At 40.8% G+C, this 15,010-nt stretch overlaps 1 protein-coding gene across 1 annotated transcript in view; it reads right to left on the reverse strand.

Moving 5' to 3' along the window:
• Positions 1-3,203, reverse strand: part of frk (fyn-related Src family tyrosine kinase) — a 115,473-nt gene extending 112,270 nt beyond the window's left edge. The window contains exon 1 of the mRNA XM_043684759.2: positions 563-3,203. Within this exon, the coding sequence (XP_043540694.2) occupies positions 563-909 (347 nt within the window). The 5' untranslated portion in view covers positions 910-3,203. The remainder of the gene's footprint in view (positions 1-562) is intronic.
• Between the last annotated feature and the right edge of the window lie 11,807 nt (positions 3,204-15,010).

Consider the following 15,010-nt stretch of genomic DNA (forward strand, 5'->3'; position numbering starts at 1 on the left):
ATTTTGTTCATATGAAGCACAATATAATTTAGCACTAAACCATGCAAATACATTTCCGGGAAAGATCAGAATATATGTACCCTGCAACAGTAGTTAAACAGATAATATACCTGTTACGTGTAAGTGACCAAACTGATTTATGACTGTCAACCAACAATTTTTTTTCAAAACTACAATTTCTTCAAATGTAAATCTAAAAGGGACAACACAAAGTAAATTGGATCAGATCAAGTTATCCATAGGCACTCCTGCAACAATTTCACGAAAGATTTCACAGATATAAAGAGGAAAGGGGCCGATTTCAGCAGTTATTTACTCCAGCACGGGAACTCACAACAACCTAAGACAACTGTAATAGTTATTTATCAGCATTCAGGGGCTTGGTAAGGTCCTGCTCGCTCTCCAGCTATTGCCCAAGTCAGGTTGAAGATTCCTAATCTCCCGTTTGGCAGGGATCTGCTCGTTCCATCCAGATCAATAGGTGGGATCTCCTGGTCCGTGCAACTCGGTGCCTATGCTGACGTATCTTTGCTTTAAGTGAATGTAAATATTGTCTACTTACGGTTGCGCCTCTATACTGCAGTCCAGAGCAACGTAATTGCTGGGAATGTAGCCTTGTTTGTTGTCTCGCCACAGTGACCGAGCCAGCCACCAATTGTCCAGTGACTGGTCGGTAACTTCCAGCATTTCTCCCGCTTCGAAGCTCAGGTCCTCGGGAGTGCGAGCCGAGTAGTCGTACAAAGCGACATAGATCTTGCGCTGCAGCACCGGCTCTGGCGGGGGCGGCCGAGGCAGGGTGGGCTCGCTGGGAGACAGCGACCTGTCCGGATCTTTGAGCTTGACAGGTTTGAAGACACAGGGGCAGATACACCTGAGACATGCACAGTGAGTCCGTATGAAATTCCCCATGTTTGTCCGTCTCCACTCTGCTATGGATCCTCTCTACTCCGTCTCCGAAAGGGAAGACATTCCTAAAATAAATCAATGAACAAATCCCCTGAACGACTTGGAACAAGACAGGAATGGAATGGAGACAGACTTTTACATATTGTCTTTGCCGCTTCACAGCGCAACCCTTTCTCCACTTGGAGCTTGAACCAGGAAGTATTTGTTTCGGTAAAAAGTGCCAATGATCTGCACTGAAACTTTGCTACAATATCGACACACCTAACACGTATCAGGCAGCTACGGCCCCGGTGACCATGAACTTAGTTTATTTCCTGGTCGGGTATTTCCCCAGAAAGCGCAGATTAGCGAGGAAAAGATCATTTGAAGCGTTAGTCCGATTAAACCATTCACACTCTGATTTGGGCGTTTCTTTGTCGTGCGTTTCCGCTGAGATTGGAGCTGATTATGGAAAATTCAGGGACCAGGTTTTAAAGGACAGAACATGTGTTTACACACGGGATATGATCTGTCCATTCCCTAGTCTCAAAGTAAAACAGGAGAAAAGTAAGACGACTGAGCAAGGTGTCAGTTGCCCATTTAATACAGCCAGAAAGAGTTTAGAAAAAACATTGCCAAACAAACAATGAAAGCTTCAAACACTTGCTGCACATCAGGGTAGCCAGATTTACCTTCGCCTTTCCCTTTGCGTACATTGAAACAGTTCGGACTATTAACTATGATTACGGTCTGACGAAATATGTTTGTTTGAAAGGATTCAGGGATTTTGGTAAATCGAAATATACTCTTTAGCAAATTCGTAACCCGCGTTCTTGCGTAGGAAAGCTGATTGGCCGAAATTGCAGCAGAACGTGGTACGACTCAAATCCTGAATTCTGACAGTGGTTAAACTCCAGAAATTCGCCCCTCCACAAGGTATCCTTCTCCTTATAAGATCAATCATAGACTCCCTACAGTGTACGGACAGGCCATTCGGCATACCGACCCTGGGAAGTGCATCCTCCCCAGGGACCCATCCCGCCCCTGTGACCCTGCATTTCCCATGGCTAATCCACCTCGCCTCCACATCCCTGGGTATTATGGGCAATTTTAGCATGACCAATCCAGCCAGTCTGTACATCTTTAGACTGTGAGAGGCACTGACATACAAACTTCACAGGAGTCTGGAATCAAACCCAGGTCCCTGATGTTGCGAGGCAACAGTGCTAACCACTGAGCAGCCTAAACATGTTACTTAAAACGGAACTTTTTATCTTAGCTTTTGATCACCTACCCAACATCTCTTTTAGTGGCTCCCTGTCAAATTTTGTTCCTATGAAGCATTTTTGATTTTTTTATATGTTACAGGTTGAATCCAAAGATTCAAACTGTCGTTTTTTTGTGAAGTCTTATTGCATAGACAATTCCTATCCAGCCAATCTGACTAGCATGTGTGAGAATGTATCAGAAAAATAATCGTACAATCCCTACAGTGCAGAAAAATACCATTTGACCCATTGATTCTGCAACGACTCTGAAATGCATCTCTCCCTAACCTCATATTTACCATGGCTAACCCACCAGCCTACAAATCCATCAATTCTACGGGACAATTCAGCATGGCCAATCCACCTAGCCTGCACATCTCTGGACTGTGAGATGAAACTAGAGCACCTGGCAGAAACCCACACAATCGCCCAAGGGTGGGGTTATACCCAGGTCCCTCACGCCATGATGTAGCAGTGCTGACCACTGTGCTACCCCTCACTTCAATGTTTTTTTGAACAAGGTTTATTTTTCAGGAAGTAGACATGTGGCAAGTCCAGAATTTATTACCATTATTGCCCATGAGAAGTTGGTGGGCAGTTATTCAGAACAAATCAGAATTTCCTGGATAGTTTTCTTAAACTGGTGGGAGAAACCTGGGACAGTTTTAAAGTCTTAAACCTACTTTGTTGACCTTGATGATAGTTGCAGCTGATCACCTGGCCTCACTTGCAGGTGATTTTGCCCTGAAATGAGGAATTGTCCCTGTTTGTGGGCAAACAAGGTCATCTTTTAAACGTTGAATAAAAAATGTTTACAAAGTCCTTTTTTTTAATAATGGAAAGATTGGAAGCAATCTGATTGGTGGGTATTAAGATTTTGCTGAATGAATAATAGACAATTGTACAATCTGTGAAAGATAACCTCCACACATTGAAAAAATAATGCAATCAGACCCTTCAGACCTGTCAAGAAAGTTGAAGTATAAGAAGAAAATAATAAAGTTAGAACTGTGTAATCTAATGTATTAGCATAAATAAAATGGACAAATAGTTTTGTTAGGCATGTCATCTCCATATTCATTCATGAAATGCATAAGCTTCTTGTTGAATGATCATTTGGAAACTAGAATGTGTGGACTTTTTTATTGTTGCATTTATTTTACTTCCATGCTCACTGCTAAAATAATGCATAAAACCAATGAAAACATTGAAATTGAATATTATAGTCACACCAACATCACTGTAGTCAGTTCTATCAAACAGAAAAAAACACTCCAGACACCAGACACAAGGAAACTCACGCAATTGCATGCAATTCCCACAGCTTCATTATAAAGCAAAAGCAACATTTAACTGTATATTAGATAGTGCAAGTTAATAATCTCAACCACCATTTTCAAAGTCAAAGTATGCCTTGCAGTTGCTGAGTAAAGATGTGAAAGTTACATTCTGATGTGGTATAGCTAACTGGTTCATGCAAAATTTTAAAACTTTGATGACAGAAGTCTACTCAGTTATAAATCAAATGGTAGTATCTTTGTGTACTGTCATGTAATGCCATGGGCTAGTAAACCAGTGAACTGGACCAATAATCCAGTGAACCCGGGCAAAATTTCTCCAGGCCATCAGGAGATGGATTGAAAAATTAACAGGGCAGGAAAGTCTGAATGTCTATGTGATCTCACTGTCCTCTTTCAGCATGATTTGGAGATGCCGGTGTTGGACTGGGGTGTACAAAGTTAAAAATCACACAACACCAGGTTATAGTCCAACAGGTTTACTTGGAAGCACACTAGCTTTCGGAGCAATGCTCCTTCATCAGGTGATTGTCTATAACCTGTTGGACTATAACCTGGTGTGTGTGATTTTTAACTCTTTCAGCATGGCAGTATTGAACGCAAGTGGAGATGGTTCTTGAAAATGCAGGGGTAAGTAATGACAATTTTGGAGGTTTGTTCATGTAATTTGGCTTATTCTTTGGACCTTGAATCCTGGAATTCCCAGCAGTGGAACTGTTCAATACCTACCAAAGTCTCAGGGATATCTCAATAGTAGGAAGAGATACTTTAATGAAAATGAGAAACTGCAATAGATTAAACTATTTACACTTAAGACTTCCAGTAATGGCTACTGCTGTTCAAAGCATTTGCACTACCAGAGCCTGCTTTCACTATTTGACAAGCATTTGGGATGGACAGTAGAATCCAGCTGGAAGAAGGCAAAACCACTAAAACACAGAGTCTACAAGCAGAGGATTAGCTCTCTTGACATGTCTTGTGCATAGGAGGCTCAGCTTATGCGGGATAACTGCTGACATCAGCAAAGTCAAAGACAAGACCTGCTTCCCAATGGAGCAGGTGAGCACATTTTGCAAATGGCAGACACAATGCCTGCCACTGGAGTATCACTGTGCACACTCCCTATGTCTCTGCTTCTCACCAGCTGGTGTTTCTATATATTTATTTATTCAAAGGATGTGGGCATCACTGGCTAGGCTGGCATGTATTTTCTGTATCTAATTAGCCTTGACAAGTTACTGGACGGCTGCCTTCTTTTACCGCTGCAGGTATAGGGGCACCCACTATGCTGTTAGGAAAGGAGTTTCCAGGATTTTATTCCCACAGTACTGAAGGAACAGCAACATAGTTCCATGTCAAGATGACATGGCATGTGGTGAAATTGTAGGTGGTGTTCCTATGTATCTGCTGCCCTTGACCTTCTGGGTGGTGAAAGTCACATGCTCTTGTCCTGTGAATGAATAAAAAGAAAAAACATTTTCCTGCCCTATCCCGGAATCCACTGATGATTTTGCTTTGTAGCAGTCTATCAGTATTGAACGTACTCAATGACTAAGTCTCCATAGCCCTCTGAAGTGGAGAATTAAAAACACATTTGTCACAAGTTTAGAAAGGGATGTCTAAGGAGCCTTGGAGAGTTGTTGCAATGCATGTAGATGGTGCACACTGCTGTCATTGTGTATCAGGCTATAGTTTTGTGCAAGAAGAGAAAACCAAGACATGTGAAAATTGATAATGCCTTTGGTGCAGAGGTGTGGCAGGCACCACTTGTGAAGGGTGACGATAAGGCATGAGTGCAAAATGAAAATAGGGTGATAGGGAATGGTATTTATTCAATTGGGATGTGGCGTGCCTAAGAGAGAGAGAGGAATGAGTAGAGCTGCAAGTTGTGTTGCCCTAGAGTGTGATGTGCAGGAGGATGCATTGATTCATAACATGAACTTGGCACATCAGCCTTCGTGAGATTCAATATTCATTTAGTACACTCTCTCCAAGTTGAAGGGATCAACCATTTGCTGTTAACTTCATCACCTGCTTGTCTGTATTCCTGTTTTGTTAAAGAGATGTTTCTTCCTTACATCCTTTGGAGAACTCCGGTCACTGCAGCTTCTCAGAATCTGCAGCATATCTAAGTTAAGATTCAGAGTGCTGGGGTGGAGGGGATGGCGTGATAGGGATGCAAAATGCAAATATTGGTGAACATCCCTTATGCGTGCATGATTTCTTTAATAGAAATTCTTCTTCCAACAGAATAAATTGCTATGATTCAACTGAGAAAGATGCAGTGATTATACTGCCCCAATGTTCCATGGACTGCTATGCAAGACTAAAGGACTTTATGGCAGGTCTTGTCAGTAGCAGAAAAAAAACTCTATTGTAGTACACAGCTTCAACAAATAAAATTACAAATTTAGTATGACATAACTTAAACTATATTCCAAAAACCCCAAATAAGCTTCACATTCACAATTAAGACAAAAAAGCGACAAGCGCCTTAACATTGACACAATGGGTAGAACAAGACTATGATAGGATTAGCAACATTGTGAAAATCAAAGTCTGTATTTCAAGATTATGCTAACTTATCTTTCATTTTTACCAACATGCTGCTGTATGTAGGGAGATATCATTCTTTGATTCAATAGTTGATTGGGTGAACCTAGATCTTGTTCAAATGCTTTCTTGGTTTTCTGTCTATTTCGGGATAGAGGGAGAGAGAGAGAGAGAATGAAAAATGGATGCTTTCAGTTTGCAGGTTCTCAATATCTTCTCCTTACTGCCTTGGCACTTAAAGCTTCTAACACTCTGCAGCTCAACCAATCACAGAGGGCTGTCATCAGGCAGAATTTCCTTAACTCAAAAGGCTTTCTGTGCCACTCAGTGTCAAATTATCCCCCTCATTGCTTCAAAAAGCAACATTGTACTGCACAGTTTAAAATGTGCAACATTCAATTTTCAAGTTGCAAAACTTTCCTGATATCTTAGTTATGTCGCAGTTCAATTTCCATTTCCGTTTAGAACCTCACACACACAAAAAATGTGGTCTCTCACAGGATACATCATCCTGCCTATCCAGAGGTCAGGAAACGATTGGTTTGCTCTGGCAAATAACAGTTGCCAGATATGATAATGCCAGAGAAGGATACCTTCTGGAAGGCAGGTGGATAGATTTTGCCTCGTGTGTTCAAGTCCCGCCATGACAATCTCAAAAATGGAAATCAATTTTTTTTAAAAATATGGAAATCAAAATCTGAGTTTGGTGGAAATAATTATGAAGTTGTCACATTGCCAGAAATCCCATTGATGCACTTAAGTCCTTTAGGAAATAAAAGCTATTTTTAGAATATTTTTAAATATTTGAAAATATAATTTGGATATTTGAAATGATTATGATTAAACTTAAGTTATAGTGCCATAGAGTTGTACAACACAGAAACAGACCCATTGGCCCAACTCATCCATGCTGACCAGATATCCTAAATTAATCTATTCCCATTTGCCAGCATTTGGTCCATATGCTTCTACCCATCGAGATGTCCTTTAAATGTTGTAATTGTACCAGCCTTCACCACCTCCTCTGGCAGCTCATTCCATACATGTACCACCCTCTGCATGAAAACGTTGCCCCACAGGTCCCTTTTAAATCTGTCCCATCTCACGTTAAAACTATGCCCTCTAATTTTACACTCCCTGCCCCAGGGAAAAGACCTTGGCTATTCACCCTGTCCATGCCCCTCATGATTTTATAAACCTCTATGAGGTCCTCTCTCAGCCATCAAAAATGGTTGGATTAATCTTATGTTAGAAATCTTGCAAAGATTACAGATTTAAGGATTTTGATCCTGATACTGTTAAATTTGAGTACTGAAAATTGGAAGTGAAAACAAATTATCTGAGTTTGATACAATGATTCAAGTTGTGAAAATTAAGAGCATTTGTTAAAATTTGAGAAAGAAGCGAAGACACAATTTTGAAAGTATTTGAATTAATCTAAAATTCTGTGGACCTTTTGTAAAACTCAATAAAGCTGTGAAAGCTACAGTTTATTTAATGAAATGTTCAACAGAAGAATTTTGCTAAAAAAAAATTAGAAATAGACTCTTGGTCACTTTAGTTAAGGATGTTTTTTAAATGACGCCAGGGGGTTGTCAACTACAGAGAAAGGAAATAAAGAATTGCAGATACTGGAAATCAGAAATAAAAACAGAAAATGCTAGGAAAGCTCAACAGGTCTGGCAGCATCTGTGGAGACGAAGCAGAGCTAAAGTTTTGGGTCCAGTGAAGACCGAAGATGTTCTGAAGAAGGGGCACTGAACCCAAAAACACCAACTCTGTTTTCTCTCCACAGAAGCTGTCAGACCTGCTGAGATTTCCCAGCAATTTCTATCAACTAGAGAATATTTTGTTCTACCCCTTGGGGAAACAAACAAAGAGTAAGGAACTCTTCCAGCGAGCAGCTTAAGATTTTATGTCAACTGATTAATTCATTCTTGCCTGAAGCAAAATAAGCCTTTTATTCTTTTCGTTCGCAGGTGTAACAAGATTTTTGGCAACTTCAAGAATTTATAAGGAATCAGAATTAATGAACTAAACTAAGCAATTTGGGTTTAAAGAAATTTTATGAAAGCAATAAAAGGCACAGACGCACAGTTTTGATGGTTTCAGTGAATATGGCAATTTTAAAGGTGAAGTTCATTTGAAGAGAAATATATTGGACGTGAACCAAATCTGTCAGCGCAACAATTATTATTTGAATTACTGACATTTGTTTTTGAGAAAATGAAAAATAAGAACAAATAAAAATTGTGCTGATGCCTGGAACAAGGTGGCAAAATGTTCCTTGCCACTAATTACTCGACGGCTGAATTTTTTCCAGGTCATGCTGCATATAGATTTGGATTGCTTTTGTGCTGGAGGAATTGTGAATGGTGCTGTTTAGTTATCAGTGAACTTTCCACTGCTGCCATTATGATGGAGGGAAGGTCATTGATGAAACAGCTAAAGATGGTTGGGCCTAGAATTAGTAATCCTTCCAAGATGTGTGGCTGGGCAGTCACTTGGAGATTCTGTTCAAGCCAATTGGTGCACCTGCACCATTCCCAGCATTGACATCAGAAAAAATAATTAGAGGAAATATTGCCTTGGATGCAACTCTGAGAAACTCTAAGCCTATTTTAATTTACTAGCCACCAAAGTTATACTTTAATCAACAATGACTTATTTTCTTGGATATGTTTCTCGTAGATGATACTTAGACATTAAAACCAGATGGTAAGACTTCTCATTATATCCTGCTGCTACTTTGACTTTTTTGCTAACCCGATTTAACAGGATACAAAAAGCATCCATTTTAAATCATTACCTCCCCAAGGAGTTCAACGTATTTAAAGAAACGGAAAATTATCTGAAGAGGAAGCATTTAGAGAGGTGCTGGGAATGGCAAGGAACTAGGGTCGGATGAGTTGCTCTTGCTGAGAGTTGGCAGAGACACACAGACAAGATGGTCAGCTCCTGCACCAAAACTGTTCTATCATTCTATATGACTTAGGATGTCAAACATTGTCTTGTATCCTAATTCAAATCCTCCTCCACTCTTCCTCCATGTAACTTGGCTCTCACTTCTTTTCCTGCTTTCTACAAAGACATCTCATTCAGAACAGCTACCTCCTGTACTGCAGTGATGTAGTTGAAAACTAATAAAGTAAGCCTAGGCACACAGTCAAAGCAAAGAAGTGTTAAAACAAACACCACAAATGACTCATTACTGCAGGTAGGATAGAGCAGTTTACTCAACTGCACTGAAATCATGTCAGAAGATCTGTTGATGGATTGGGTACCTGAGATAGATTCTGGTTTGTGTGATTCCTCAGCAGCCAGTGACATTGTGCTTATGTGCTGACTGTCCAAATTTCTGCTCCAAGTCACAACTAGCTGACATTCTTCTCTCTCGCTCTGTGTCTCTCTATCTCTCTCTCCTGTTAAAACCATGTAATCTCCTCTGAAAACTATCGTTCAACTCCTTAGTTCTTCCTACAGTTGTAACCTTTCCTTCTCAAAGCTTCCTTGAGAATGCTGTCACTTTTATGTTAGTCACATTTCAGCTTCATGTTAAGTGTCTTCATCAATTTTCTCATTTAATTCCCTTTAATTTGACTTCTATCAAGCCCACAGTACTAAAGTAGACTGATCTGAACCTAGAAGTACTAATCTCTGTAATTCTGATGATCATTCGTGTTCTCCTCATCCTTCTGGACATATTTACTGCCTTCAGCAAAGTTTCCTTCTCTGGCCAATTTCCATTGTTTTGCACTCTGAAATGGAATCTGAAACTACACTCTACATTAGATTCCCTTATCTAAATTATTGAAATATATTGTGAATAGCTGGAGAGTAAGCATTGATCCCCGTGGTGACTACTTGTAACCATTATTCTCTGTGAAAATGAGTCATTTATTTCTACACACTGTTGCCTGTCTACTAAGCCATTTTCTATCTATGCCAGATATTACCACCAGTGTCTGTTATACTCAGCTCTCATGTGGCACTCTGACAAAAGTTTTCTGAAAATTCAAATATACAACAGCCACAGGTTCTCCCTTATTATTCTACTTGTCATGTTCTCAGAAAACTCCAGTAGGTCTAGTCAAAACAATTTCTCCATGATAAATCCATTTTGATTTTGTGTAGTCCCATTAATATTTTCAAAGCGTCCTGTTACCACATTCTTTATGATAGACTTCAGCATTTTCCTAACTGTTGACATTGGGCGAATATTTCTGATATTCCCAGTTTTCTTCCTTCCTCTGTTTTCAAATAGTATGGTTACATTTGTCACCCCCACTGCCAGGACTGTTCCAGAGTCTACTGAATATTAGAAGACAATAACTAACAGATCTCTCATTCCACAATCACATCTTTTAATACTGAGATATACAGAGGAACCTCAATTATCTGAATGAGCTAGGCGGGCAGTGTTTCATTTGGATAATTGATTATTCTGATAACTGATTCAATGTCTCTCCTCTGGGACTTGGAGTTTTCTGAAGTTTCCTATTTCCTTGCTCAGCCTGCCTTGCTCCCTCTCTCTGTCTTAGGGTTTGTTTCTGAGCAGATACACACTTGTGTGCAAGGGACCTGTGGCATTGCTGAAGCCTCTCGCTGCCGTTGCTTCATTTCAATGGGATTCACAGAGTGAGCACTTGCTATGTCACCTCCCTGTTCAGAAGACTAGGCAGCAGCACACCGTGCTACCCACCCGCACCGCCCACCCCGCACATGCCCTCTGGCGCATCCCCCCGCCCCTGCATGCTCCCTCCTGCACCACCACCCCCGTTCACCCCCCTCCCCATGGCAAGCCTCCCCACACTGCCCCAGAATGGAGATGCAGCCGGATTGGACACCAACAACAAGATTGCTGCTGCCTTTGGAGGGGTGTCTCAAAATAGCTCACACACGCACACAAAAGAACGTGACCAGTCGGTAACACCTCTTTGATGTAATGTTTCTATCACAGTCTTGAGGTCTTCTTCAGACAATCCAAAATTTGGATAATTGACAGTTGGGTAATCGTGGTTCCTCTGTATAGATTTTCAGGCCCAGGAAAATTATCAGTTTTTTGTCTCTTTAACTTCTCCAGTCAATTTTCTTTAATTAATATTAATTTCCTTCAATCCTTCCTTTCCAAGTGAGCATTGCTTCCCTAGTATTTCTGGAAAGTATTTCTGCCTTCTTCTATGAATATTTGTGTCCAAGTAATGCCTGTCTTTTTGTGGCGTAGTGGAACATTTCCTCTTCCAGTGCTTCTCACCAGACTTTATCTGGTATATTATTGATATCATCAATGCTGCTTTTTGTTCTTATACAGAAATTGAAACCTCCACAATTTTGCTGTCAATTTCCATCTTTCCCTCACCTTCACCTGCTCCAACTCTGACTCTTCCCTTCCCTTCCTTAACCGTTCCTCAGGATAGGCTGTCCACCAATATCCATTACAAACATGCCAACTCCCACATTTACATTGACTGCATCTCCTCACACCCTCTGTCCAATAAGAAATTGATTCCATTTTCCCAGTTTATATGGCTCCATCGCATCCATACTGGTAGTGGGCCTATGATATGTCCTCCCTTTCCCTCAACCAAGTATTCTATCTCGTGTAGTCCAGGACAATGTCTGATCTATTTCCCTGCACTTCTGCATAAAAGCCAAAATTTCCAGCTGTCTTCAGTTCTGAAGCAGTGTCATTGGAATCAAAGTATTAACTCTATTTTTCGCTCCACATGCTGAGTTTCTCCAGTAGGTTATTTGTGTGTTTGACATCCCCAGTAGTTTCCTTCTATTTGATTGTTTAAGACACTGTCACTTCTCTTACAGACATATCCACCTTGAAAACATTTTGCTCTTCCCTCTGACAGGATTTAAATTTAGATCTTGCAGAAGGGGAAATTATGCCTTCCAAATTTATTAGGATTCTTTGAGGGAGTGACAAGCAAGATGGATAAAGGAGAAGTGGATCTAATAAATTTGGATTTCCAGGAGGCATTTGATAAGGTACCACATGTTAGTCTACTTTGTGAAATAATATTGAATTGAATTAGCTTTATTGTTACATGTACTGTACTCAAACGAGTACAGTAAAAAGTCACCACTGAGGTACATGATACCTAGGTACAAATTCTTCAATATGAGCTCATGGTGTCAGAGTTGGTATATGAACAGAATTTGACTAACGAATAGAGGACAGAGAATTAGGATAAGCAAGGCATTTTCAAGATGGTAACTTTAATTAGGAGTATTAATTTTCCAATGCCGTTCAAACAGTAATGTTTCTATAAGTAATGTTTCTATTTTATTTCTATCATTCCTACTCTGACTGGCACTGGTAGCAATCCTGAGATTGCGACCTCTGAGGTCCTACTTTTTAACTTGGCTCCTAACTCCCTACATTCTGCTTGTAGGATCTCATTCCATTTTTTACCTATATCATTTGTGCCTATATGCACCATTACAACTGGCTGTTCACCCTCTCCCTTGAGAATGTTCTGCAACCGATCTGAGACATCCCTGACCCATGCACCTGGGAGGCAATATACCATTTAGGAGTCTCGTTTTGATCACGGAACCGTCTATCTACTCCCCTTACAGGGGGAGTGGCAGGGGTTCGGGAACCAAATGAGGTTAGAGGACAGTAAGAAAGCAGTAACTAAAGCCTGTAAAGAACTAGATAATGAAGTCAGCGGGAAGAGGAGGCAGGGAGCAGATGATGAATGCAAAGGGACTGGTGGTCTGAGGTCCATATGTTTTAATGCAAGAAGTATAGTAGGTAAAGTGGGTGAAATTAGGGCTTGGATTAGTACCTGGGAGCATGATGTTATTGCTATTACTGAGACTTGGTTGAGGGAAGTGCATGATTGGCAGCTAAACATCCCAGGATATAGATGCTTCAGGTGGGATAGAGTGAGCAGTAAAAGGGGTGGAGGAGTTGCATTACTGGTCAAAAAGAAATCACAGCTGTGCTGAAGGAAGACTCAAGCAGTGAGGCAATATGAGCAGAGCTCAGAAATAGGAAAGGTGGGGTAACAATGTTGGGGCTATACTGCAGGCCTCCCAGCAGTGGACGTGAGATAGAGGTACAAATATGTGAACAGATTATGGAACGATGTAGGAGCAACAAGGTGGTGATGATAGGGGATTTTAATTTTCTCAACAGTGACTGTGATTCACTTAGTGTAAGAGGTCAAGATGGAGCAGAATTTGTAAGGAGCATCCAGGAGAGTTTTCTAGAGCAACATGTAAATAGTCCAACTCGGGAAGGGGCGATACTGGACCTGGTGTTGGGAAATGAGCCCAGCCAGGTGGTTGATATTTCAGTAGAGGATTACTTTGGGAATAGTGATCACAATTCCATATATTTTAGAATACTCATGGACAAAGACAAGAGTTGTCCTAAAGGAAGAGTGCTAAACTGGGGGAAGGCTAACTATACCAAAATTCAGCAGGAGCTGGGGAATTTAGATTGGGAACAGCTGTTTGAAGGTAAATCCACATTCAATATGTGGGAGGCTTTTAAAAAGAGGTTGATTAGAATTTAGGAGTGGTATGTTCCTATGAAAATAAGGGATCAAAATGGCAAAGTTAGGGAACCATGGATGGCAGGTGAAATTGTGAGACCAGCTAAGAGGAAAAGGGATACATACATAAGATCTAGGTTACTGAAGACAGACAAAGCTTTGGAAGAATATCAGGAATGTGGGACCAATCTGAAATAAGGAATTAAGAGGGTTAAAAGGGGTCATGAAATATCTTTAGCAAACAGGATTAAGGAAAATCCCAAAGTCTTTTTTTCACATATAAGGAGCAAGAGGTTAACTAGAGAAAGGGTTGGCCCACTTAAGGAAAAAGGAGGAAAATTATGCTTGGAGTCAGAAAAAATGGGTGAGATTTTTAATGAGTACTTTGCATCGTTATTCACCAAGGAGAGGGACATGATGGATGTTAAGGTTAAGGATAGATCTTTGAGTACTCTGGATCAAATTGGCATAAGGAGGGAGGAAGTCTTGGGTATTCTAAAAGGTATTAAGGTAGACAAGTCCCCAGGTCCAGATGGGATCTATCCCAGTTTACTGGGGGAAGTGAGAGAGGAAATAGTTTGGCCTTTAATAGATATCTTTGCAACATCCTTGAACATGGGTGACGTCCCGGAGGACTGGAGAATTACTAATGTTGTCCCCTTGTTTAAGAAGGGTAGCAAGGATACTCCAGGTAATTATAGACCTGTGAGCCTGACGTCAGTGATAGGTAAGCTGCTGGAGAAGATACTGAGAGATAGGATCTATTCCCATTTGGAAGAAGATGGGCTGATCAGTAACGGGTAGTGTTGTTTTGTGTGGGGAAGGTCATGCCTTACAAACCTAATAGAATTCTTTGAGGAGCTGACAAATATTGATTGATGGGGGAAGGCCTGTAGATGTCACATTCATGGACTTTAGTAAGGCGGTTGATAAGATTCCCCATGATGGGCTGATGGAGAAGGTGAAGTCGCACAGGGTCCAGGGTGTTCTAGCTAAATGGATAGAGAACTGGCAATAGTGGTAGAAGGGAGTTTCTCAAAATGGAGACCTGTGGCTAGTGGTGTTCCACAAGGATCAATGCTGGGACCACTGTTGTTTGTGATCTACGTAAATGATTTGGAGGAAGGTATCGGTTGCCTGATTAGCAAGTTTGCAGATGACACCAAGATTGGTGGAGTAGCAGATAGTGAAGGGGACTGTTAGAGAATACAGCAGAATATTGATAGATTGGAGAAATGAGTAGGGAAATGGCAGATGGAGTTCAATCCAGGAAATACGAGGTGATGCATTTTGGAAGATCCGATTTAAGAGCAAACTACACAGTAAATGGAAAAATCCTGGAGATAATTGACATACAGAGAAATATGGGTGTTCAGGTCCATTGTTCCCTGAAGGTGGCAACGCAGATCAGTAAAGTGGTCAAGAAGGCATATGGCATGCTTTCCTTCATTGGATGAGATATGAAAATTTTCATATGAACAGAACTGAG

Source organism: Chiloscyllium plagiosum, unplaced genomic scaffold, assembly GCF_037043375.1.
Source record: "Chiloscyllium plagiosum isolate Xiang-an unplaced genomic scaffold, Cpla_swu_hap1 HiC_scaffold_3, whole genome shotgun sequence".
NCBI classification, from domain to species: Eukaryota; Metazoa; Chordata; class Chondrichthyes; order Orectolobiformes; family Hemiscylliidae; genus Chiloscyllium; species Chiloscyllium plagiosum.